The following is a 27,726-nucleotide window of genomic DNA, read 5'->3' on the forward strand; positions in this document are numbered from 1 at the left end:
GTGCGTTCTAACCAAGTGGGAATTTACCACATACGACTGAGAAAAGCCACTTCAATTGCCTCCAACTGGTAATTACTAGTGGGAAACTTGTCTATTATCCTAACCACCCACTTCTCCCATAAGGTGACCCATGACGTCACCTACTAAGGAAATGGCCTATATAAAAGCATTTTCGGGCAACAACAAACATTATTTACAAAAAGCAATCTTTAAATGTGGTTTTTGAACTCTATAAATTACAAGCATGACAGCTGTACTTTTAGTTTATGGTTGGCACAGTTTGTTGGCCATTAGCCAATCGGCAATCCTCAACAAGTTCAAATCACATGAATCCATCCAATTGGTATTTACGACTTCACAACTGGTAAATACCCACCTCCCACATGGTTACAAACGCAGCATCAGAGTGAAACTTGAGATGCCCAACATAACAATCCTGTCACAACAGACAATGCAAGGAACATTGTGAATGCTGAACATTGTGAATGGCATTTAATTTCCCTGCTGTACCGAAACCGTACCGAACCGTGATCTCAAAACCACAATATGTACTGAACTGTGGGTTTGGTGAACCGTTACACCCATGTCATTTAGGGAATTGGATGGATGGATTGGTTGATTGATTGATTGACACAATTTCTGGGAAGGTCTGACTTCCGATGATTTATACAAAGATCACAGCTAGGATACAGGCCTTTATAGTTATTTCCTTGAAGCTCATGCTAGGTCTTCAGAGATAGATAAACATGCACTTTACTGTGAGAAGACTATCCAGTGTTAAAGGGATACTTCAGGATTTTGGCAATGAGGCCCTTTATGTACTTTATGTACCCCAGAGTCAGATGAACTAATTGATACCATTTTTATGTCTCTGTGTCCAGTATGAAGGACGTTAGAGGTAGTCTCGCGAGCCAAAGCTAACTAGCGTGAAAGACAGCATTTATGCATTTTCTAAAAAGACACTATGATGGTAGAGGAGGACAGAGGGAGAAAATGAGGCTACACAATGGACAGAGATAAAGTCAGAGTGGGAGTGACAGACCAATAAAGAGGCAGAGAGAGAGTGGTGCCCTGACCTCAGAATGAGGTGACCAGCTCTGGCCCTCTGTGTACTAATGTTGATTAAAGGATTGCAAGCAATGTTCCCTCTAAGCTGCGTGCGTGTGTGGGCGCAGCTCCCCTGGGACGGCCACGCAGAATAAATATTATTGAACTTCACTCAACTTTCTAGAGCAGTGGTCACCAACCGGACAATCGCGATGGACTGGTCGATCTCCAAGGCATACCTAGTCGATCGCCAAACATTTCTGTAAAAAACCCAACTATAAAGCCGTGTGTTCCTATTTTTTTATTAATCTCGGGCTGTTGGCGGTAGGTTCACCCGATTCAGCTGCCCTGCACGCCGGGTAGGCAACTGTTGACATTTTTAACCATGTGTCTGAAGGTACAAACTCTGCCTTCCTTGCGGGCCCGGGGAGCAAATCAAGTGCACTATAGGCCTACCGCTGGTCAATCGGATGGCTCAGATTACCATTTATGCAGGAACAAGCAGGTATAAAAGACAGCTACAGCAAAGTTGATACTGGTAAATTTCAAAACGTTTAAAACTATGACTAGAGAGAGACTGTCAACGAATACACCAAAGAGCTGCTGTTTTTATGAGTGAGTTCATGTTTGTCCTTACTCAGCACTGTCAACACTTTGTATTCAACACTTTTCTAAGTCATAAAATGCAAGTTCGTCCTATTTCCATTCAGCTGTGCCTGACAAGTAATACAAAAATGGATCTATTACTTTTGTGATCATATAGCCTATCTAAAATGTTGAAATATATACTGAACAAAAATATAAACACAACATTTAACAATTTCAACAATTTAACTGAGTTACAGTTCATGTAAGGAAATCAGTCAATTGAAATAAATTCATTGGGCCTTAATCTATGGATTCCACATGACTGGGCATGGGCACATCCATGGGTGGGCCTGGGAGGGCATAGGCCAACCCATTTGGAAGCCAGGCATGCCCACTGGGGAGCCAGGCCCAGCCAATCAGAATGAGTTTATTACAGACAGAAATACTCCTGAGTTTCATCAGCTGCCTGGGTGGCTGGTCTCAGACAATCCCGCAGGTGAAGATGCCTGATGTGGAGGTCCTTGGCTTGTGTGGTTACACATGGTCTGCGGTTGTGAGGCCGGTTGTACGTACTGCCAAATTCTCTAAAAAGTTGTTGGAGGTAGCTTATGGTAAAGAAATTGACATAAAATTATCTGGCAACAGCTCTGGTGGACATTCCTGCAGACAGCATGCCAATTGCACGCTCCCTCAAAACCTGAGACATCTGCGGCATTCTGTTGTGTGATAAAACTGCACATTTTAGTGGCCTTTTATTGTCCCCAGCATAAGCTGCACCTTTGTAATGATCATGCTGTTTAATCAGCTTCTTGATATGCCACACCTGTCAGGTGGACGGATTATCTTGTCAAAGGATAAATGCTCAATAACAGGGATGTAAACTAATTTGTGCACAACATTTTAGAGAAATATGCTTTTTGTGCGTATGGAACATTTCTGGGATACTTTATTTCAGTTCATGAAACATCAGACCAACACTTTACATGTTGTGTTTATATTTTGGTCAATATAATTTAAAAAATGGCCCAAACAACAATGCATTGGCAGGGCAATTCATGCAAAGCCAATATGCAGTGATAATGTATTGAGCCTATAGCTTACTGCACAACCCTCATTGCTATAGTACTGTTTTTAATTGGTTAATGTCGCACATTCTTATGTTTTATAAGTAATGTTATAAAAAATCTGAGGTAAATCTCGGCTTGCATTTTCACTCAGTGACTCATAAGGTTGGTGACCACCGTTTTACCTGTTAACACTATCACGTGTCCCTTTACTGTGGCAATTGTGATCTAATCAACGCAATATTAGCTACGTTCAATGCAACACATACTGAAGCAAAACAAACTATGCAAGAAATGTTGTTGTAGGCAAAACGCATCAGAGTAGGATTTTAATGCACTGACATGCACAACTCAGCCAAACTCTACACAGACCAGTGAGGTATAACCAATCAGAGCTGCAGTTAACCTAAACTCAGGAAAAAAAAGAAACGTCCATTAATCAGGACCCTGTCTTTCAAAGATAATTCGTAAAAATCTAAATAACTTCATAGATCTTCATTGTAAAGGGTTTAAACACTGTTTCCCATGCTTGTTCAATGAACCATACGCAATTAATTAACATGCACCTGTGGAACGGTCGTTAAGACACTAACAGCTTACAGACGGTAGGCAATTAAGGTCACAGTTATGACTGTGAGACGCCTAAGACAGCGCTACAGGGAGACAGGATGGACAGCTGATCGTCTTCGCAGTGGCAGACCACGTGTAACAACACCTGCATAGGATCGGTACATCCAAACATCACACGTGCGGGACAGGTACAGGATGGCAACAGCAACTGCCCGAGCGCTGCATCAGTGCTCAGACTGTCCCCAATAGGCTGAGAGAGGCTGGACTGAGGGCTTGTAGGCCTGTTGTAAGGTGGGGCCTCACCAGAAAGCACCGACAACAATGTTGCCTATGGGCACAAACCCACATCGCTGGACCAGACAGAACTGGCATAAAGTGCTCTTCACTGACGAGTCGCGTTTTTGTCTCACCAGGGGTGACGGTCGGATTCACGTTTTTTGTCTAAGGAATGAGCGTTACACCGAGGCCTGTACTCTGGAGCGGGATCGATTTGGAGGTGGAGGGTCCGTCATGGTCTGGGGCGGTGTGTCACAGCATGTGACTGTTGTCAGTGTTCTGCCATAGCCAGAGAAGAGCCCGGATCTCAATCCCATTGAGCACGTCTGGAACCTGTTGGATCGGAGAGTGAGGGCTAGGGCCATTCCCCCCAGAAATGTCTGGGAACTTGCAGGTGCCTTGGTGGAAGAGTGGGGTAACATCTCACTGCAAGAACTCGCAAATCTGGTGCAATCCATGAGGAGGAGATGCACTGTAGTACTTAATGCAGCTGGTGGCCACACCAGATTGTCACGATCGTGTGGAGGATTGACGGACCAAAACGCAGCTTTAGGAAAATAAGCCATCTCCTTTTTATTAACGAAGAAGGCAAACGAAACAAAAACACTTAAACACTAAACAAAACAAGAAAACGATCGTGAAGCTAAACAACGATGTGCACACACTGGCTACAAACGTATCACATAGACAACTACTCACAACAAATGAAAGCCTATGGCTACCCTAAATAAGGCTCCCAATCAGAGACAACCGAAATCAGCTGTCTCTAATTGGGAACTCATTCAGGCAACCATAGACTCTCCTAGACAACTAAACATACATAGACAACGCTAGACACATGAACTCAACACAAACCCATATACTACACCCAACAACCCCTTTACCATAGAAACACCCAAAACCAACAAAACACAAACATTCCCCATGTCACACCCTGACCTAACTAAAATAATAAAGAAAACAAAGAATACTAAGGCCAGGGCGTGACACAGATACTGACTGTTACTTTTGATTTTGACCCCCTCTTTGTTAAGGGACACATTATTCCATTTCTGTTAGTCACATGTCTGTGGAACTTGTTCAGTTTATGTCTCAGTCGTTGAATCTTGTAATGTTCATTCAAATATTTACACATGTTAAGTTTGCTGAAAATAAACGCAGTTGACAGTGAGAGAACGTTTTTTTGTTGTTGCTGAGTTTATATGCAAAAATTCATGGAATGTAGGCCTACATTGAACAGCTATTTCCATGTTAAAATGTTATAGGATGCATTTTCTCCATTGTTTTTGATGGTAGGCCACTCTGGTACGTCTACAGTAGGATAAGATAGCCACAGTAGCCTACTTGGCCACTGTTAAAACTATAACTTAATGCCTAAACAGCCTCAGTGTTCATTTTTCACATTCAAGTTTGCGCTCAACAGACCTGAAATTTGCTAAGTGCCGGATTTAAAAAATAAAAATAACATTTAAGGAACATTAATTGCTAGAACCCTGATCTAAAATCCGTTGCAAACGTGTCTGTGTGTGTTCTTGCATGTGCCTGTTATGATGGAGTCCCCATGGGAACAGGAAAATTACTGTCTGACCCTGCAGCCCATCAGGAGGTGCAGTCACAAAGGAAAGAGAGGGGTGGACAGGCTGAGAGAAATACAAAAAGATGTCGAATAGACTGAGAAACAGTTGAATAGGAGATTATGGTGTTAGATTTATAGAGTGGGAGAGATTGTGTGCAATTGATGAGAGAGAGAGATATACACACGGTCGCCATTCTGGGATGCAGTTATCCCCTTCTCCAAAAACATAGCAAAACGACAATATTTTTCAGTAGCTATAGCTAGTTAACTATCTAGCTAGGTATCATCATCTTAAATATCCCTAGTTAAAAAAGAAGACAGTTTTCGGATTTGGTTGATGATGGTCGGACCCGGTCTGGCCAAGTCACACTAGCCATACCAAGCAACAGAGCTAGGTAGCTGGTTAGCTTGTTAAGTTCTTTATCTAGCAACCTAGTTATTTTCATGAACTGAAGTCAGATTTCCATAGTAGAACAACAACTGGTTACCTAGCTTATTGTTAATGACTAAATCTTTGAAAAAAAGATAAAAAATGATTGCAGTTTCCGGTCATTGTTTTCAGGCTGGTTGCATTGGTGCTAGCTAGGTAGATTTGTCATACTCCAAACCAAAGTCAATGGAGTATGGAGGCCTACCTCCAGTTTTCAAACTATCATCAATGTTGAAAAAATGCTTGATTATACTTCTGTATTTTGACAAGCTAGGATGAATCAGGTGCAACTGCTTGGGAAGTTGGGATGTGGTTAGCTGGCAGGCAGAAGCTGCAGGAATACCATCCTTTCTCCCTGTCTCTGGGATGGTTGTATGTCAGGGAGAATGTTGGACTATCTAGCTATCAGTTTTTATCCTGCTTGTTTGATCCTGATCTTTATTCAAATGATTTTCCATTCGGTCTAACAAATAATTGCTTATTACCAATGTGGTATTGTGAACACATCCTGGCTGCTGTGTGTGCTTGTTTGCAAAGAAAAAAATATATGTATACATCTTTGACAGTGCTACTGATTAGTGGTGGCGCTTTGCTTGCGCAAACAAATTATTTGCTGTGTATATTTTTTGACACGCAAAGACCAAAATGGCGTTCCATACTTGCAGAACCCATAAATCCTCAAAGTTCCAGAATGGACTGAAAAATGGCAGCCATATTGGTCAGGGAGAAATCCAAACCATTCTAATTGGAATGAATGGCAATAGAGCCATAATCCTAATTTTACATATGCAGGAAAATAAACATAAGGCATGGGATATTTCAGAAATTGCGCAATAGAATTAATGTCAACCTGAAATATTGTAATATAATTATAAATGCAATTTATACAGATTTTATACACATTTTCTGTATAAATAGCCTCTAAAATACATGAAGCTGTACTTGTTGCATTTACATTTACTTGTCTATCATCAACTGATTTCAGCCAGTGTATGGATGTCGATTGACTGCATTGTTTGAATGGAATGTTGGCATATTTGCAGTAAATTTGAAAAAATGTATGGAATCATTCCTTTAAAACTATCTGGTTGGCTAGGTAACAAACATACAATGCAGATCAATTCTTCAAATTCATTATTTTACACTATCTTATCACAGCACTGGCAAACATTGGTTGACCAACCATATACATATGATCAGGGATGTAGTGGAGTGTAACTATCATTTACACAGCTTTTTATTTGTGAAACAGCATTTACTCACCTTTTTATTTTGTTAATTAGCCTTTACCCACTTATTATTGTGTTCCCAGCATTGATCAGAGCTCAGAACGCTTATATTCTTTATTACTGAGTTATTATCGCGCCTGCCTCTTTGCGAACGAGTGGAATCATTCTATTCAACCAGCTTATATGAACAGGAGTTAGCATTTAGCAGTCACTTATTCTAAACCTGAAAAGAGATAACTTCTACATGTTATGCAGCGAAAACATATATCCAAATCGGACTTAAGTAACCACATTGTGGGCCTGTTACAATACATAAATCATGACAGATTTGACGAATATCCACTTTGCTAGATCAGACTTGTTGAATGCGTGCCAATCCGCCGCCTTTTTCTATCCCCCACGGTCTGCGTTCCATTGATCTCCTTAACGCATGTATGGTAGGACCCCCCTCCCGATTCCCCTCCACTCAAACAGTCAAATCTACAACCTCATCTTCAGGCTTCAGGAAAGGACACACCATTACACACACACAGCACCAAATATATCAAGCAGATGCAAGCGTGTAGCTACATATCCAACTCAAATGTTGCTAGCAGACACTGACTATTGAGGTCAGATCACAGACTATTGAGGTCAGTTATCCAAATAAAATGTTATTTGTTACATACACATGGTTATGTTAATGTGAGTGTAGCTAAATGCTTGTGCTTCTAGTTCCGTCAGTAAAGTAATATCTAACAAGTAATCTAATAATTCCCCAACAACTACTTAATACACACAAATCTAAAAGGGTGAATGAGAATATGTACATGTAAGTATATGGATGAGTGATGGCCGAGCGGCATAGGCAAGGTGTAACAGATGGTATAAAATACAGTATATACATGTGATATGAATAGTGTAAGATATGTAAACATTATTAAAGTGACATTATTTAGAGTGCATTGTATAAAGTGACTAGTGATCAATTTATTAAAGTGGCCAGTGATTGGGTCTCAATGTAGGCAGCAGCCTCCTGAGTTAGTAGTATGATGGCCTTGAGATAGAAGCTGTTTTTCAGTCTCTCGGTCCCAGCTTTGATGCACCTGTACTGACCTCTCCTTCTGGATGGTAGCGGTGTGAACAGGCAGTGGCTCGGGTGGTTGTTGTACTTGATGATCTTTTTGGCCTTCCTGTGACATCGGGTGCTGTAGGTGTCATGGAGGGCAGGTAGTTTGCCCCTGTGCTGCGTTGTGCAGACCGCACCAACCTCTGGAGAACCTTGCGGTTGTGGGTGGTGCAGTTGCCGTACCAGGCTGTGATACAGCCCGACAGGATGCACTCGATTGTGCATCTGTAAAAGTTTGTCAGGGTTTTGGGTGACAAGCCAAATTTCTGCGCTGTTGCGCCTTCTTCACCACACTGTCTGTGTGAGTGGACCATTTCAGTTTGTCTGTGATGTGTACGCCGAGGAACTTAAAAATCGTTCCACCATCTCCACTCCTGTCCCTTCAATGTGGATAGGGGGTGCTCCCTCTGCTATTTCCTGCATTTGACTCCATCAATGCAGGAAATTAATGGAAATTGAATTCATAAATTTAAACAATCCCCGTGTGAAAAGAATGTTCAGTATACAATTAATGATCAGCTTTTCATTCGTTTTCAGAAATCAAATAACCCCAAATTAATAGCCTGCAGGCTAGTATAATATTATGTTGCCAAGTTGACTAAAGAACTAACCCATCATCCATAGAGACTAAGTACTGTTGGTAGATAATCCACTGTACTTAACCCTCAAAAGGCTACTCTCCTCTATGTTATCCTCACAAATAATCCTGATAGGTATCAGTCTGGTGTTTTCTGTAATGCCCTTAGTAATCGTGTGCGTAATGGCTGCTCAGTGAAACGACCTGTCCTGATTTGTCATAGACGCTTACTAAAAAACTTTAATGAGCAAGTCTTCCTTCATGAACTGGCCTCTGTATAATGGTATAGAATCAGCTTGATCCCCCTCTGTCGAAGACCTTCTTTTTTATATTTTCAGTGGTATTGTTAACGAACACGCCCCCATAAAGAAAATGAGAATTAAAAACAGGTTCAGTCCCTGGTTCGACCGTGATCTTAGAGTTACTCCACCTCAAGAACTGCATTTGGTGAAAGGCTCGGCACATGCATACTCAGGCTGACTGGCTCTTGTTCAGGCAAATGAGAAATAAGTGCACTCGGGCTATCCGGAGGGCCAAGGTTAGTTACTTTCAGGAGCAGTTCTCTCTCTGTGGGTCTAACCCCAAGACATTCTGGAAAACGGTTAAAGACCTGGAGAAAAAATCCTCCTCCTCACAGCTGCCCATGTCCCTTAATGTTGGTGATGTGGTTGTTACTGACAAGGAGCACATGGCTGAGCTCTATAATCACCACTTCATTAAGTCAGGATTCCTATTTGACTCAGCCATGCCTCCTTGCCCGTCCAACATTTCCTCATCTCCCACCCCTTCTAATGCAACTAGCCCTGACGCTTCTCCCTCTTTTCCCCCTGCTCCGCTACAAAGTTTCTCCCTGCAGGCGGTCACTGAGTCCGAGGTGCTAAAGAAACTCCTGAAACTTGACCCCCAAAAAACATCTGAGTCAGATGGTTTAGACCCTTTCTTCTTTAAGGTTGCTGCCCCTATCATCGCCAAGCCTATCTCAAACTGTTTTAACCTGTCTCTCCTTACTGGGGAGGTTTCCATTGCTCGGAAGGCATTTTGAGCCACAGTTTGTCATTTATTTAAAGGGGGAGATCAAGCTGGGAATTAACGGAAATATATGCAAATTAATAACACAAAAGAAAGGGAATATTGAATCATCCCCAATAATCCATTGCATCTCCCAAAAACGTTTTCAACATACATCTGTAAAATTATAGTCTAGAAAATAAAGCTTTGGTTGTCTTCCTCTCAGGCTTCCATGTCTTCTCCCTGGACCTCCTCAATGTTCCTCTCTTGAACATCAGACTCTGAGGCCTCATCTTCACTGTCACTTTCCAACCTTGTTGAGGATGGCTCGTTGTCAGGCTCAAAATGGCAAGTCAGATATCCTTCTTGCGTTGAGCGCAGTGTCCAAAGGAACGCTACTTCCGGTATTTGGTGATTTATAGAGCCAATGATTGCGCAATCGACTCCATTCAAATTGTCACCACTTACTGACATCTAGAGGAAGGCGTGGGCAGTGTTTGTATCTCATAGGATTTACACAGACTTTTAAAACTGATCTGGAACCAGAGGCCAAGATGTCTAAATCTCACACACTGGGAGGAAAAGTGCTGTAGAATGAGTTCTGTTTCACTCAGAGACATAATTCAAACGGCTATAGAAACTAGAGAGTGTTTTCCATCCAATAATAACAATAATATGCATATTGTACGAGCAAGAATTGAGTACTAGGCAGTTTAATCTGTAGAGAAAATTGTGCTAATGCGAAACAGCACCCCCTATAGTTGCAAGGAGTTAAACACACTTTGCTGTAGGCTACTATTTACTAGTTAATAAAAAATCATGTATGTCATATAAAATATATTCATCCCACCCAGTATTGTGATCAAAACTAACCAGAAAGCATGTAGTTCTTGGCTCAGACAGTGTAGTAGTGTGGGCTCAATAGCATCTCATTAGTGTGCAAGAATCAGCTGTACATCTGATGGAAGAGTGCACTGTACATGTGATGGAAGAATGCACTGTGCATACAGAGGGTTGCAATTCCATTGAATTGGGGATCGTTTAACCAAAATATGCCACAAGACATATAATTGCCTTACAGTATGTGTATCCCACAAAAAAGGTTCACTGTTATAAGCTAAATTTTTTAAATGAATTTAAGCAAAATTCCCCAAATTCCAGGGATTAACTTCCCATGGAAAAATTCCCCAAAAATTCTGGAAATTTACCAGAAAGTTTCCAAACCTTTGCAACCCTACTTATAGGCCTATTCTATTTTGCCCTGTTTATCAAAAGTGTTGGAAAAACTTGTCAATAATCAACTGACTGGCTTTCTTGATGTCTATAGTATTCTCTCTGGTATGCAATCTGGTTTCCGCTCAGGTTATGGATGTGTCACTGCAACCTTAAAGGTCCTCAATGATGTCACCATTGCCCTTGATTCTAAGCAATGTTGTGCTGCTATTTTATTGACTTGGCCAAGGCTTTTGATATGGTAGACCATTCCATTCTTGTGGGCTGGCTAAGGAGTATTGGTGTCTCTGAGAGGTCTTTGGCCTGGTTTGCTAACTACCTCTCTCAAAGAGTGCAGTGTATAAAGTCAGTACATCTGCTGTCTTAGCCACTGCCTATCACCAAGGGTGTACCCCAAGGCTCGATCCTAGGCCCCACGCTTTTCTCAATTTACATCAACAACATAGTTTAGGCAGTAGGACGCTCTCTTATCCATTTATCTGCAGATGATACTGTCTTATACTCAGCTGATTGTGTGTTAAACGCTCTATAACAACGCTTTCTTAGTGTCCAACAAGCTTTCTCTACCCTTCACCTTATTCTGAACACCTCCAAAACAAAGGTCATGTAGTTTGGTAAGAAGAATGCCCACAAGTGTGATTACTACCTACAAGTACTTGGGAGTATGGCTAGATGGTACACTGTCCTTCTCTCAGCACATATCAAAGCTGCAGACTAAAGTTACATCTAGACTTTGTTTCCTCTATCGTAATCGCTCCTCTTTCACCCCAGCTGCCAAACTAACCCTGATTCAGATAACCATCCTACCAATGCTAGATTACGGAGACATAATTTATAGATCGGCAGGTAGGAGTGCTCTCGAGCGGCTAGATGTTCTTTACCATTCGGCCATCAGATTTGCCACCAATGCTCCTTATAGGACACATCATTGCACTCTATGCTCCTCTGTAAACTGGTCATCTCTGTATACCCGTCACAAGACCCACTGGTTGATGCTTATTTATAAACCCTTTTAAGCCTCACTCCCTCCTATCTGAGATATCTACTGCAGCCCTCATCCTCCACATACAACACCTGTTCTGCCAGTCACATTCTGTTAAAAGTCCCCAAAGCACACACATCCCTGAGTCGCTCGTCTTTTCAGTTCACTGCAACGAGCGACTGGAACGAGCTGCAACAAACACTCAAACTGGACAGTTTTATCTCAATCGCTTCATTCAAAGACTCAAACATGGACACTCTTACTGGCAGTTGTGGCTGCTTTGTGTGATGTATTGTTGTCTCTACCTTCTTGACCTTTGTGCTGCTGTCTGTGCCCAATAATGTTTTCCATGTTTTGTGCTGCTACCATGTTGTTGTCATGTTGTGTTGCTACCATGCTGTGTTGTCATGTGTTGCTGCCTTGCTATGATGTTGTCTTAGGGCTCTCTTTATGTAGTGTTGTGGTGTCTCTCATGTCGTGATGTGCGTTTTGTCCAATGTTTATACATATATATATACTGTATATATACACTGCTCAAAAAAATAAAGGGAACACTTAAACAACACAATTTAACTCCAAGTCAATCACACTTCTGTGAAATCAAACTGTCCACTTAGGAAGCAACACTGATTGACAATACATTTCACATGCTGTTGTGCAAATGGAATAGACAAAAGGTGGAAATTATAGGCAATTAGCAAGACACCCCCAAAAAAGGAATGGTTCTGCAGGTGGTGACCACAGACCACTTCTCAGTTCCTATGCTTCCTGGCTGATGTTTTGGTCACTTTTGAATGCTGGCGGTGCTTTCACTCTAGTGGTAGCATGAGACGGAGTCTACAACCCACACAAGTGGCTCAGGTAGTGCAGTTCATCCAGGATGGCACATCAATGCAAGCTGTGGCAAAAAGGTTTGCTGTGTCTGTCAGCGTAGTGTTCAGAGCATGGAGGCGCTACCAGGAGACAGGCCAGTACATCAGGAGACGTGGAGGAGGCCGTAGGAGGGCAACAACCCAGCAGCAGGACCGCTACCTCCGCCTTTGTGCAAGGAGGTGCACTGCCAGAGCCCTGCAAAATGACCTTCAGCAGGCCACAAATGTGCATGTGTCAGCATATGGTCTCACAAGGGCTCTGAGGATCTCATCTCAGTACCTAATGGCAGTCAGGCTACCTCTGGCGAGCACATGGAAGGCTGTGCGGCCCCACAAAGAAATGCCACCCCACACCATGACTGACCCACCGCCAAACCGGTCATGCTGGAGGATGTTGCAGGCAGCAGAACGTTCTCCACGGCGTCTCCAGACTCTGTCACGTCTGTCACATGTGCTCAGTGTGAACCTGCTTTCATCTGTGAAGAACACAGGGCGCCAGTGGCGAATTTGCCAATCTTGGTGTTCTCTGGCAAATGCCAAATGTCCTGCACGGTGTTGGGCTGTAAGCACAACCCCCACCTGTGGACATCGGGCCCTCATACCACCCTCATGGAGTCTGTTTCTGAACGTTTGAGCAGACACATGCACATTTGTGGCCTGCTGGAGGTCATTTTGCAGGGCTCTGGCAGTGCACCTCCTTGCACAAAGGCGGAGGTAGCGGTCCTGCTGCTGGGTTGTTGCCCTCCTACGGCCTCCTCCACGTCTCCTGATGTACTGGCCTGTCTCCTGGTAGCGCCTCCATGCTCTGGACACTACGCTGACAGACACAGCAAACCTTTTTGCCACAGCTCGCATTGATGTGCCATCCTGGATGAACTGCACTACCTGAGCCACTTGTGTGGGTTGTAGACTCCGTCTCATGCTACCACTAGAGTGAGAGCACCGCCAGCATTCAAAAGTGACCAAAACATCAGCCAGGAAGCATAGGAACTGAGAAGTGGTCTGTGGTCACCACCTGCAGAATCACTCCTTTTTTGGGGGTGTCTTGCTAATTGCCTATAATTTCCACCTTTTGTCTATTCCATTTGCACAACAGCATGTGAAATTTATTGTCAATCAGTGTTGCTTCCTAAGTGGACAGTTTGATTTCACAGAAGTGTGATTGACTTGGAGTTACATTGTGTTGTTTAAGTGTTCCCTTTATTTTTTTGAGCAGTATATATATATATATATATATATATATATATATATATATATATATATATATATATATATATATATATATATATATATAATAATTTGAAATCCCAGCCCCTGTGTCTTTTGGTAGGCCGACATTGTAAATAAGAATTTGTTCTCAACTAACTTGCCTAGTTAAATTAAGGTTAAATAAAATAATAATAAAAAACTCAGATGAGGTGACTGTGGCAGCCTACACAGCTCATCAATCCTCACCACATTCACACACACACAAGCTCCAACCGTGTTGACACTTTAAAGGCTGTACCGTTGGCACCCTCGCCATGTCTTAGGGACTGTGTTGACAGAGAGGGGAGATCATAGACATGTATTTCTTCTAATAAATAAATAAAAGGAGCTCATTAATCAGCATACGACTGATGGCCACATTCAGCCATAAAGAACTGGAGCAAGGAGATGCTTGCCTTTGATAACGCCCGCCCACACAAGATCCACGCCTAATTAGCCTTCAGGAGCTGGAAGATGTGAGGTCCATTATAGAACAGTTAGTGTCTGCGCTATCATGAAATGTGAAGGAAGAGAGGGCGGCCTATATTGGATGTACAGTGGCAAGAAAAATTAAGTGAACCCTTTGGAAATACCTGGATTTCTGCATAAATGAATCATAAAATTTGATCTCATCTTCATCTAGGTCACAACAATAGACAAACACTGTCTCCTTAATAAGCTAATAACACACACAATTATACATTTTCATGTCTTTATTGAACACACCATGTAAACATTCACAGTGCAGGGTGGAAAAAGTATATGCACCCTTGGATTTATTAACTGGTTGACCCTCCTTTGGCAGCAATAACCTCAACCAAACGTTTTCTGTAGTTGCGGATCAGAGCTGCACAACGGTCAGGAGGCATTTTGGACCATTCCTCTTTTCAAAACTGTTTCAGTTCAGCAATATTCTTGGGATGTCTGGTTTGAACTGCTGTCCTGAGGTCACGCCACAGCATCTCAATCGGGTTGAGGTCAGGATTCTGACTGGGCCCCTCCAGAAGGCGTATTTTGTTGTTGATTACCTTCTGTGTTTTGGGTCGTTGTCCTGCTGCATCACCCAACTTCTGTTGTGCTTCAATTGGTGGACAAATAGCCTAACATTCTCCTGCAAAATGTCTTGATAAACTTGGGAATTAATTTTTCCGTCAATGATAGCAAGCTGTCCAGGCCCTAAGGCAGCAAAGCAACCCCAAACCATGATGCTCCCTCCTCCATACTTTACAGTTGGGATGAGGTTTTGATGTAGGTGTGCTGTGCCTTTTTTTCTCCATACATAGTGTTGTGTGTTCCTTCCAAAACAACTCAACTGTAGTTTAATCTGATCACAGAATATTTTGCTAGTAGCGCTGTGGAACATCCAGGTGCACTTTTGCAAACTTCAGACGTGCAGAAATATTTTGGGGGGGACAGCAGTGGCTTCTTCTGTGGTGTCCTCCCATGAACACCATTCTTGTTTAGTGTTTTACGTATCGTAGACTTGTGTCGTGACGTTGTATTAGTTAATGTGGCGACTGTTGCTCATCGAATGATTACAAGTTTCTAATTACGTGATTAACTGAATCAAGCAATTATTAACTCGTTAACCTGGGGCACCATGGGAAGACTAGTTTTTATTGAGTTTCTATTTCCCAAATTAACTCAAAGAATATCAGAATAACGATTTTACCACAGCCGCTAATTAACCAGTTGCCTCTAACAGTCTCGTTCTGAACGTCGTATAGCCCGGGATTCTGCACGGACCCGGGTCTCAGGTATGAATTCGCACCACACCAATCTTAGTTGAATGTTTATTTACTAAAAAGCTAAAATGATGATAAAAGATACACATACACAAAAACACATTCTAGGCTATTGATTAGAACTTAGTATAACGGGCCAACACACTAGGTCGCGTGTTACCCAAAATAGGGATTTAAAAGAGAGAGAAAGAGAGAAAGTACACAAGAGGAATATACATTTGGGTGAAATTGTCAGCTCTGCTCATTCTAACCCTAGCCTTGTCCCAAACTGCCGCTGTTATGAGTCAGAATATAAGGATGTAATTACTTGTGGAAGGTCTCCGTGGATTTTCCCGCGTGGACCGTTCAAGCTGCTCAATGACGCACTTCTCCTGCGCACCTCTCTAGGTGTCCTCACGATGTCCGTGTCCTTTGGTTTACTGGCCTGTTCCCTTGCTCCGTAAGGGGTCTTCGGAGGACAGATAGCTCTGTAGCTCAGAGCTCACAGCGTAAAGATGAAAGAGTGTAGGTACCACGATTCGATGGGGAGTGGAGGCTAGGTGGTTCGGCTTGAATTCACCCGCTTTAGACTCCGCTACTTATCCGTAGCTTGGGTAGAAAAATATTTCTTTGTCTTCAAACTTGTTGCATTTTGGGTTCGTTGACCTTTTAGACCTTTGGCTGCAGCTCGGGTCACTTAGTCTAATCTGTTAATTCTGCACTCACAGGTTTTATACCCTCGGGTCAGAAGTGGGCGTAACCGCCTTCAGGGCAATTCTCTGGGCGTACCAAGTTTAAGGGGCAAGGTATAGATTTTACTGGAATCCAATTGTAGACAACTAACTTCACATTTCATCTTTACCGAAACATTCTCTTTGATTTGGACATTTTCCACACAACGTACAATGTATAAACATCAAGCATATACGAAGAAAACTCTTAACGTTACAATGTTTTCATAATAACGTCATCTATTAACCTTTAATAACAAAACAAAAATGACATACATTTTCATATTCCATCTATCGTCATGACCACCATTGTAGTTGACGGAAACCATTGTTCCAAAGTCCCTTTATTGCATGTTTACAGTTCTGAGGCTGGTTCTCCATAGTGAGAGGGAAGGGACAAAGGAATGTTGTCCGTGGTCTCAGAATTACCATGGGTGTGAGGGGTCATAAAACCCCCACATCTTCAGACCCCTAGATCTCTCCTCCTCTGTTGTGGTTGAGAGATAATCTGTAGGGTTGTGGTCTCCTGTAACCTGACCTGATCAGGACAGTCATGACACTTGTCAACAGAGATGTTAGCATGTTCCAGAGATTTCTGTACGTCTTTAGCTGACACTTTAGGATTCTTCTTAACCTCATTGAGCATTCTGCGCTGTGCTCTTGCAGTCATCTTTGCAGGATGGCCACTCATAGGGAGAGTAGCAACAGTGCTGAACTTTCTCCATCCATAGACAATTTTCTTACCATCTTACCGTCTTACCATTGTTAGGTTCTTATTTTCAGAGTAGCTTAACCAAGTTTAATTCTTCCCAAAGGGTTGATACAGCTGTAATTCAGCCATTTCACACAATCACTGATATTTAACCCTTTCTCCTAGGCTGAGTCTCCTGCTACCCATCTGTACAAACATTGTTCTTTACTGCTAGGCAGAACACTAGTGATACAGGCCATAAACTTATATTTCTCCCTTAAGTTAACCTGACCTCTACCCCCCTTCATCACTAATCCATGGCTCTTTCCCCTTATCAATGCCTGCCACATGTAATCACTTCCCTGCACTCAACACATTACACGCTTAGTTGCACACACTATATACCTTCCTCCTATAACCCTTTATATGCTGGTGTAGACCCTCTAAACCTTAGCACTCCATCAGTGACATGAATAAGTATATTTTCATATTCTCAGATCCTAACACCATGGACTGATGAACATCAAGGCTTTTAGAGATACTTTTGTAACCCTTTCCAGCTTTATTCTTAATCTTAGGTCTTCTGAGATCTATTTTGATCAAGGCATGGTTCACATCAGGCAATGCTTCTTGTAAATAGACTGCTCAAATTTTGTGAGTGTTTTTTATAGGGCAAGGCAGCTCTAACCAACATCTCCAATCCCGTCTCATTGATTGGGCTCCAGGTTAGCTGACCCCTGACTTCAATTAGCTTTTGGAGATGTCATTAGGCTGTTTAAATTACATATTCAATATAGACAAGAAAAATAGAATAATTTGTATGTTATTAGTTTAAGCACACTATTGTTTGTCTATTGTTGTGACTTAGATGAAGATTAGATCAAAATTGATGACAAATTTATGCAGAAATCCAGGTAATTCCAAAGGATTGAAATACTTTTTCTTGCCACTGTAGCTATTATTTTCTTCTCTGTTCTCTTTTTTTTCTCGAAATGCAACCTCTCTGAGAGTGATGACATATATTGATGTTATAAAGCTTCGACCTCTCACAGAGACAGATGACATGTTATGTTGTAAAGCTTCGACCTCTCACAGAGAGATGACACGTTATGATGTTGTAAAGCTTCGACCTCTCACAGAGAGATGACACGTTATGATGTTGTAAAGCTTCGACCTCTCACAGAGACAGATGCCATGTTATGATGTTGTAAAGCTTCGACCTCTCACAGAGAGATGACACGTTATGATGTTGTAAAGCTTCGATCTCTCACAGAGAGATGACACGTTATGATGTTGTAAAGCTTCGATCTCTCACAGAGAGATGACACGTTATGATGTTGTAAAGCTTCGATCTCTCACAGAGAGATGACACGTTATGATGTTGTAAAGCTTCGACCTCTCACAGAGAGATGACACGTTATGATGTTGTAAAGCTTCGACCTCTCACAGAGAGAAATGGGCTGGCATCTGATAATGTACAGGGGGGTTCTGTAGCTGTATTTGGCCCATCTTTGAGAAAAAAGGTGATTATGGGTGTAAAAAGAGGAAACAATATCAAAGATGTTCCCTGTACACTATGTAGAAATTAAGTTGACATTAACCAGGTCACTTCTCTCCTCCCCTATGTCTGAAATGCTTTATGAGGCGAGGAGGATGCCTAGCTCCCGGGAATTATTTGTTTTACATTGTATCCTTTCCTTTCCTCCCCAAGGAGGCCATTTTGCGCCATTGTGTAAGCACAGCATTGCCTCAATGCATGATGGGATTATATGTTGTGCATATTCAGCTATCTTTCCCAGTGATTTATACGAGGGCCTTGGAAGGCTGTATACTGGTGTCATTGTTTGAAGGTTAACTGCACTAAATTGGTACACTGTGACTTCCCAAATTGTATATTATTACAAGCATTGGGATACAGAGGATCCTCCTCCTCTATTGAAGGGACTGCCATGTTCTACAGCATGGCAACCCCCCCGGGTGCACGTTTTGGTTTTTACCCTAGCACTGCACAGCTGTTTCAAATAATCAAATAATCAAAGCTTGATGATGAGTTGGATATTTGAATCAGCTGTGTAGTGCTAGGGCAAAAGCAAAAAGTGCACCCATTGTGCAGATAGGCAGATAGGACAACCACCAACACAAAACAATGCACGTTATTTTTAAAGATCCTTACTGTCATTTTATTTTTTGTAATTTGAAATAGATTTCTAAGACTTTTTGTAAATGATTGTAAAGACAATCGGCAAAGATCAAGTTTGGGAAACCCTGCCCTACAGTATCAGTCAACAACTGATCATAGTCTTGGATGCTGGGTCTGTTTTTTTAACCTTTATTTAACTAGGCAAGTCAGTTAAGAACACTGGATTAACTGCCTGTTCAGGGGCAGAACGACAGATTTGTACCTTGGGGATTTGAACTTACAACCTTTCAGGTTACTAGGCCAACGCTCTAAACACTAGGCTACCCTGCCACCCTCAATCACAAATGTTCACTTGGAGTGCCAATGATAAAGTCAAATAGAACTTTGCCCTCAAACAGTTAATATTATGTGATAATAATTGCACACTGTACAGTATATCCACAAACATACTGTAGGAATGCTAACAGCCTTTGTTGCATTAGTAATATTGTATTCTCTGCATTCTCCGTGAAGATGAAGTCTGTGTGAGTTAGTTTCAGTAACTATTTGACGTAGTGTCTCAGCATTGACTTCATTACATTATGTATTCATATTTGTATTTGCCTAGTCATCACAGGTGCTGTTCTGTAAGTCTGCTTCAGATAAATTATTTTCCCAATTCTTTTGAAAATATTTGATTCCCTGCTGCTTTGGCTTTTGTTTTGCAAATTGTCATTGAATTATTTACACTGTATCATCGTACAGAATGTCTTTGAGTTTAGTTTTGATTTCTTTCAAAGCTTTCCAATCTACCGCAAGTACAGTATGTCTGTCTGCTTGTGCGCGTACACATGCATGCAGGTTCATGCGCATATACACACCCACGATCAACTTGTTTTTTTCTCTCTGTCTATGTTTCCAGACCTCCACCACCACAGTGAACATAGTGGTGACTGATGTAAATGATAACGACCCTAAGTTTGACCTGACCCTGCCCAGGAACCTCACTGTCCAGGAGGAGAAGGCCAATGTGTTTGTGGGTCAAGTCACGGTAAGCACATGTAATGGGTTAAGATGCACACAGTGTAGTAGTATGTTGTTAGAGTTCACCTTGAGCATGAATACAACATTTAAAAAATAACATTCCTTTCACCTGACATTTCCTGGTATTTCCTTTCTTTCCACATTCCTGCCTGGCACGTCTTTACTGAGCAGGTATTTTTGTATCTTCACCAACCCCAGCTACTCCAAAAGTCCCACCTGTGTCCACAGCAACGCATGTGGCATAACTTTAACACGGCCGGTCTCGATTGGCTGATCTTTCACCCAAGTGACGTCCCTTATGACTGGTTCAGTTCAGCTCTGTCAGGCAGTAAGGTTTTTTCTAATTACTGTTTTAGATTAATTGGACTGGGAAATAATCAGAGAATAATTCATCCAGAGTTTTTGTGTGAGCGTGCGTGCTGGCGCGATGGAAGGACCACAGCGCAGCGTTTGTTTAGTTACCTCTGTGTCTTGCCTTGATTAGGTGGACTTAGGGACATGCTCTAATTCACTAGAATACAATGCCTTGATGAAAGATCCCAATTTTTGTTAAAATTGAGATCAAAATTATTACTTCGCCCTAGTAATGTCAGAACTTTGGTTTGAGCTGTGCTCCGATAAATGGAAGCACATGAAGAGATAAATGGCAATTCCCCCACTTTTCAATCTCCAGCCAGGGCTCTAAAGTGCGACCAAATATTTTGCTGAGCGACTTGGGGTTTTATTTTGGGAGCAACGTGCAACCCAGAAACATCCACCCCAAAAAATCATAGAAAAAAGTCAATGCATAACAGTATTTCTCCGCAAAACTCTTCTCTACACTGTTTAAACAAGACAGGCTGAAGCCCCGCCCCCTGTCACTCAACGGGCGGGCAGCACACAGACAGTTCCTCCACGCTGTGCCTGTTTCTCTCAGAATTCACTCGACAGATTCTTTCAAAACAACAACGATACTGTTTTCCACATTTCTTCTAAAAATGAATCCAAGTTTCATTTATCATAATATTAGTTTGTGTATCTTACTCTTTGCAAAACGCAAGTTATTTAGTCTAAGGAAGCTGGCATGTGCCTAAAGCTAATTGCTAATCGCTAACTAGGTAGCTGGCTAGCTAAAGGCCCTTTAGCTAAATGCACTAGCTAGGGCAAAGCAGACATTAGCTCTAATACAGGTTGCTACCAGTGGTGGTGTATATCAGCATGTTGCATGGCTTTTTAACATATGTAATGTAAACTCACCCCATTCTGTACAAATGTGCGCAACCGCAACATTCAAACGAGGCTACAAAGAAAACTAATGGGGCTGTAGCGACTGTGTTGACTTCAAAATCTGGGGTGTAAACTATGTTTCTATTCAGGTGTTGATCGACATGGTAATGGCTTTATAGTATTGGAGAAAAGTTGAAAAAACAGACCGTCCGTTACATCGTGACGTGTTATGTCGTAACGTACAGCACGCATAAAGCAACTATTTCTGTCTTACAATCTCTCTCTACCAGGTGTAGCTCTTCTCTCATCCTTTAAAAACAAGAAATGTACAGTGACGGGGGTAAGGGGGGATACCTAGTAATTTTTTGCGTCATCATTGCATGCGATCATCATCCTCAAAGCCGCTGTTCACTTCTAAGATCACTTTAGCACCGCCCTAAAAACCCGATTCAAATTCGACACAAACCTTCAAATAGATATGTAATGACACATTATATAAACTCTTTATAGTGTTTTACTTACATCTTAGAGGCGATAAGGTGATAAGTTGGACGTTTGAGTGAAAAAAAGCAATTTTCCCACACAACATCTCTCCTTAGTTTCGCTTCCCCACCCGTCATTTTTTAAAAGACCCGTTGGGGCTCATTGCCTTCTTGATTCATGCAGAAACGGGCAGCGTGGGCGTTATGTAATTGATTCTGTTGGAAAGGGGAGAAATTGTGCTTTACAATGGTATTGACAGGGACTGACTTGATCTGGAAGTATTACGTTTTGGGGGCGCTAAAATAAGGTCAATTGTACAGACCAAGGCGATGTACAAAAGTGAGTGAGTTTACGTTAGACACTGGTATGGTATTGAAGATTATGAAAATGAGGTTCAAAAGTGCCAGAATTGCCCATTAATTGTAAGAGTGGTTTGGATGCTTTATTTACAAATGTATCATATGCTTATCATTTATTAAACATTTATACAAAAAATGTCTATGGAAAAAGCTAAAGAAAATATTTCATTAACTATATTTAAAGCACAATAGAGAATACGATGAAGTGATTATATAGAGAAGTGATTATTGCTATAGTTTGTCCCTTTATCTGAGTATAAATCAATTATATTAATTAAAACAAGTTGTCAATAATCCATTATTACCTCTTAATTTAATTACTTATACTGTAATGGAATACATGGATTGTTAATTACCCAAAGTACACTAAATGGATGGGCCAGCTAACTTTGTTAATATGGCCTCTCTTGTGAGGGCCCTGCTGGACTGCAATCAAGTGGAAACTCTTACTTGTCCACCTTGTTGCACGTTTAGTTGTGTTTGGATCCATTGTCCATTACGAGAAACGGTAACAACAAATGCTCAAAAAGAAAAAATAAATATTCAATTTGTCATCCAGACCAAGAAGAAATACAAACTTCCATAACTTTTTTCTTCATTCATTTAATCTATGGAATGATTACTGTTCTGCTGAGGGATATGATAGGTAGTTCATACTCCTACTGAATTGTGATGATGATTCACACATTTGTTAAGACTGATGCCTTTTCAAAATGTTGGAGAGGAGATAAGGGTAATTCCAACATCCTTTTTGGGAACTGGAGCTCCTCAATTTGAGTTACTTTGTTTGTTTCATCATGCTGACACACATTCACCAACCCTAGAACACCAAGACTTGTCTCTCACTTTGAAGTTCCCACATCTCTCTTATTGATTTACATTTATTTTGAGTTACTCCCATAGACCACATTATGGCACAGAGATTGATAGAGTAAGTAATACATGTATCAACAGAATACAAAACACATTCATTGGTGCATTTGTAATACAAATCAAACTGTTTCTTCTCCATGGGGTATTGAAGTCCGGCCCTTGAGTTCCACAACTCTGCTGGTTGTTATCCATCTGCTGTAATCAGGGACTAACTCAGTCCTGGGACACCAAGTGAGAGGACTCTACTTACAATCAATGAAAATCAGTAATTAACCAGGGAGAAAATGAATCCTGCAATACTGGTTAGAGTTGAATATTGAAAATCATCAGTACTTCTCAACTTGAAGTCTAGTCTTCACATATGACTCATATCTCAATACTATCTTGAATGGCAGGTCCCTTTTTATGTGGGTCTGTAAACATCACTCAACTCTTTATCCACCATAAAATGGCATTGAAGTGCAGTACTTTACCCTTAAGCTGATGGCAGATGATACTTATGCATGGGTGTTGCACTGCATACTGTATTGTTTAAGTATCTTTAAGGGATGGCGTGGGATTTTGACAATTAAGCCCTTTGTCAGATGAACTCATGGATACAATTTGTATGTAATTGTGAAATTTGAAGGTAGTTTCGTGAGCCATTGCTAACTAGCATTAGTGCAATGACTGGAAGAATACCGAAACAGCATTTTGTCATGTCTTGTATTATCACCAGGTGAATGATAATGGAAAGGAAGTAATCAAGATATAAAAATGCATAGATTTAGTAGATGACCATCCCACAGTTATAACTGAAGAGGAAGTGTAAACTCTAACATAGCCTATCAGCTAGAAAGGTAACTCTGAACACATTTCTGCTAGTTTAGCTGGTTACATACTGTAATCCACTTGTATAGAGATATTTTCGCGCATCCCTGTTTGAAGATCCCTGCCTTACACGCCTTAGGGTTAGCATTAAGATACTTAAACAATCTGAATTTTATGACGCCCTCTGAGAAATGATGCACACTCTAGAATGCCCTTTGAGCCAATTAGAAATTAGTAGAATTAGCAACCAAAGTGTTTGTCTAGCAACCAGGCAAATTGGACTAACGACTGGTATGTTTTTGTTGGAACTACTTCCTAACTGTTGTTATTGCCGTGCATTACTGAGAAATAGTGCACACTCTAGAATGCCCTTCAAGCCAATCAGAAACGAGTATTCAACATTTCTTCATTAGAACTGCATGGTACCTGTTCTGATAGTCCAATGTCCCAGACAGTTGCCAGGTAGACCTTTTGTGTTTATTCAAGCATATGAGCTGAAGTACCATACACTTCCATACAACTGGGAGTTGTAATCTGAGCACACACATGACGATGACAAATCAATTTGTCACGATCGTTCTCCTCCTCTTCGCCTGAAGATGAGAAGCATGGGTCGGACCAATACGCGTCAAGGTATGAAGTCATAATGAATTTATTTTAAATGAAAAACGAACACTTAATACAAACTATACAAAATAACAAAACGATCGTGAAGCTACAAACGTTGTGCATAGACAGACAGGCTACAAACGTTCTGACATAGACAATTACCCACAATTAATGAGAGCCTATGGCTACCCTAAATAAGGCTCCCAATCAGAGACAACCGACATCAGCTGTCTCTAATTGGGAACTCATTCAGGTAACCATAGACTCTTCTAGATCACTCACCAACATAGACAACGCTAGACATCTACACTAAACACAAAACCATATTTTACACCCCATAACCCCTTTACCAAATAAACATCCAAAACCAACAAAACATAAACATTACCCATGTCACACCCTGACCTAACTAAAATAATCAAGAAAACAAAGAATAATAAGGCCAGGGCGTGACATAACCCCCCCCTTGAGGCGCGAACTCCGGGCGCACCATACACAGTCTAGGGGAGGGTCTGGGTGGGCTCCCCTCCACGGTGGCGGCTCCGGCTCTGGTCGTAGTCCCCACGTCACCACAGTACCTAACCACCTCCTAGGCCTCCTCCAAACGACCCCCCTCCACATTAACCCCATTGCATTCAGGGGCAGTTCCAGACTAAGGGGCAGTACCAGGGTAAGAGGCAGTACCAGGGTCAGGGGCAGTACCAGGGTCAGGGGCAGTACTAGGGTCAGGGACAGTACCAGGGTAAGGGGCAGCACCAGGGTAAGGGGCAGCACCAGGGTGAGGGGCAGCACCAGGGGAAGGGGCAGCTCCAGGGTAAGGGGCAGCTCCGGACTGAGGAATGGCAGCTCCGGACTGAGGGACTGCAGCTCCGGACTGAGGGACTGCAGCTCCGGACTGAGGGACAGCCCATGGCTGGCTGACAGATCTGGCTGCTCATGGCTGGCTAACTGATCTGGCTGCTCATGGCTGGCTGACGGATCTGGCTGCTCATGGCTGGCTGACGGATCTGGCTGCTCATGGCTGGCTGACGGATCTGGCTGCTCATGGCTGGCTGACGGATCTGGCTGCTCTTGGCTGGCTGACGGATCTGGCTGCTCATGGCTAGCTGACGGATCTGGCTGCTCATGGCTAGCTGACGGATCTGGCTGCTCATGGCTAGCTGACGGATCTGGCTGCTCATGGCTAGCTGACGGATCTGGCTGCTCATGGCTAGCTGACGGATCTGGCTGCTCATGGCTAGCTGACGGATCTGGCTGCTCATGGTTAGCTGACGGATCTGGCTGCTCATGGCTAGCTGACGGATCTGGCTGCTCATGGCTAGCTGACGGATCTGGCTGCTCATGGCTAGCTGACGGATCTGGCTGCTCATGGCTAGCTGACGGATCTGGCTGCTCATGGCTAGCTGACGGATCTGGCTGCTCATGGCTGGCTGACTGATCTGGCTGCTCCTGTCTGGTTGGCGGCTCTGGCAGATCCTGTCTGGTTGGCGGCTCTGGCAGATCCTGTCTGGTTGGCGGCTCTGGCAGATCCTGTCTGACGGACGGCTCTAGCGGCTCCTGTCTGGCTGGCGGCTCTAGCGGCTCCTGTCTGGCGGACGGCTCAGTGGGCTCATGGCAGACGGGCGGCTTTGCAGGCTCATGGCAGACGGGCGGCTTTGCAGGCTCATTGCAGACGGATGGCTCAGATGGCGCTGGGGAGACGGATGGCTCAGATGGCGCTGGGGAGACGGATGGCTCAGATGGCGCCGGAAATACCGGACCGTGCAGGCGTACTGGCTCCCTTGAACGCCGAGCCTGCCCAACCTTACCTGGTTCTATGCTCCCCGTCGCCTGACCAGTGCGGGGAGGTGGAATAACCCGCACCTGCCTATGTAGGCGAACCGGGGACACCATGCGTAAGGCTGGTGCCATGTACGCCGGCCCGAGGAGACGCACTGGTGACCAGATGCGTTGGGCCGGCTTCATGACATATGGCTCAACGCTCCGTCTAGCCCGGCCGATACGTGGAGCTGCAATGTACCGAACCGGGCTATGCACGCGTACAGGAGACACCGTGCGCTCTACTGCGTAACACGGTGTCTGCCCGTACTCTCGCTCTCCACGGTAAGTACAGGGAGTAGGCGCAGGTTTCCTACCTGACTTCGCCACCCTCCCTTTAAGGCCCCCCCCAAGAAATTTTTGGGGTGTACTCACGGGTCTCCAGCCTTGTCTCCGTGCTGCCTCCTCATATCGCCTCCTCTCGGCTTTCGCTGCCTCCAGCTCTTCACGAGGGAGGCGATATTCTCCAGGTCGATCCCACGGCCCCTTACCATCCAGTATCTCCTCCCATGTCCAGAAATCCTTTATGGGTAGGTCCTGTTGCCGCCTTCCATGCCGCTTGGTCCTATGGTGGGTAATTCTGTCACGATCGTTCTCCTCCTCTTCGCCTGAAGATGAGAAGCATGGGTCGGACCAATACGCGTCAAGGTATGAAGTCATAATGAATTTATTTTAAATGAAAAACGAACACTTAATACAAACTATACAAAATAACAAAACGATCGTGAAGCTACAAACGTTGTGCATAGACAGACAGGCTACAAACGTTCTGACATAGACAATTACCCACAATTAATGAGAGCCTATGGCTACCCTAAATAAGGCTCCCAATCAGAGACAACCGACATCAGCTGTCTCTAATTGGGAACTCATTCAGGTAACCATAGACTCTTCTAGATCACTCACCAACATAGACAACGCTAGACATCTACACTAAAAACAAAACCATATTTTACACCCCATAACCCCTTTACCAAATAAACATCCAAAACCAACAAAACATAAACATTACCCATGTCACACCCTGACCTAACTAAAATAATCAAGAAAACAAAGAATAATAAGGCCAGGGCGTGACACAATTAGCATTCACGTCAGCTAAACCATCAAATCTGTAGCGATGTAGCTAATTGAAGAGACGGTTGAACATGGTATCGTTTGACATTTCTCCCCCGCTCTTCTTGATGAAGCCATCAAACTCAATAATATGACACTAAATTTCTTATGAGTTGTAAGCTACATCATACCCTTCATTAGTGCCTCCACTTTAATTTACAAAGTGTTATTTACCTGCTTGTCACGTACACATGTCATGCTTAAATGGTAATAACATAATGATGTGACGATAATTACATTGTTAGTTTCTTTGTCATTCACAAGCATGCATACTGTATGTAGGCCTACCTTTTTGTATCAGGTATTAACCAAAAGGTATTTATGCATCCACATAG

At 42.7% G+C, this 27,726-nt stretch overlaps 1 protein-coding gene across 1 annotated transcript in view; it reads left to right on the forward strand.

The window, feature by feature from the left end:
• Window positions 1-27,726, forward strand: part of LOC129836349 (protocadherin-15-like) — a 340,099-nt gene that overhangs the window by 191,068 nt on the left and 121,305 nt on the right. Inside the window, exon 20 of the mRNA XM_055902394.1 lies at window positions 19,996-20,124. Coding sequence (XP_055758369.1) covers window positions 19,996-20,124 — 129 coding nt within the window. The remainder of the gene's footprint in view (window positions 1-19,995; window positions 20,125-27,726) is intronic.

This window comes from Salvelinus fontinalis, chromosome 37, assembly GCF_029448725.1.
Source record: "Salvelinus fontinalis isolate EN_2023a chromosome 37, ASM2944872v1, whole genome shotgun sequence".
NCBI classification, from domain to species: domain Eukaryota; kingdom Metazoa; phylum Chordata; class Actinopteri; order Salmoniformes; family Salmonidae; genus Salvelinus; species Salvelinus fontinalis.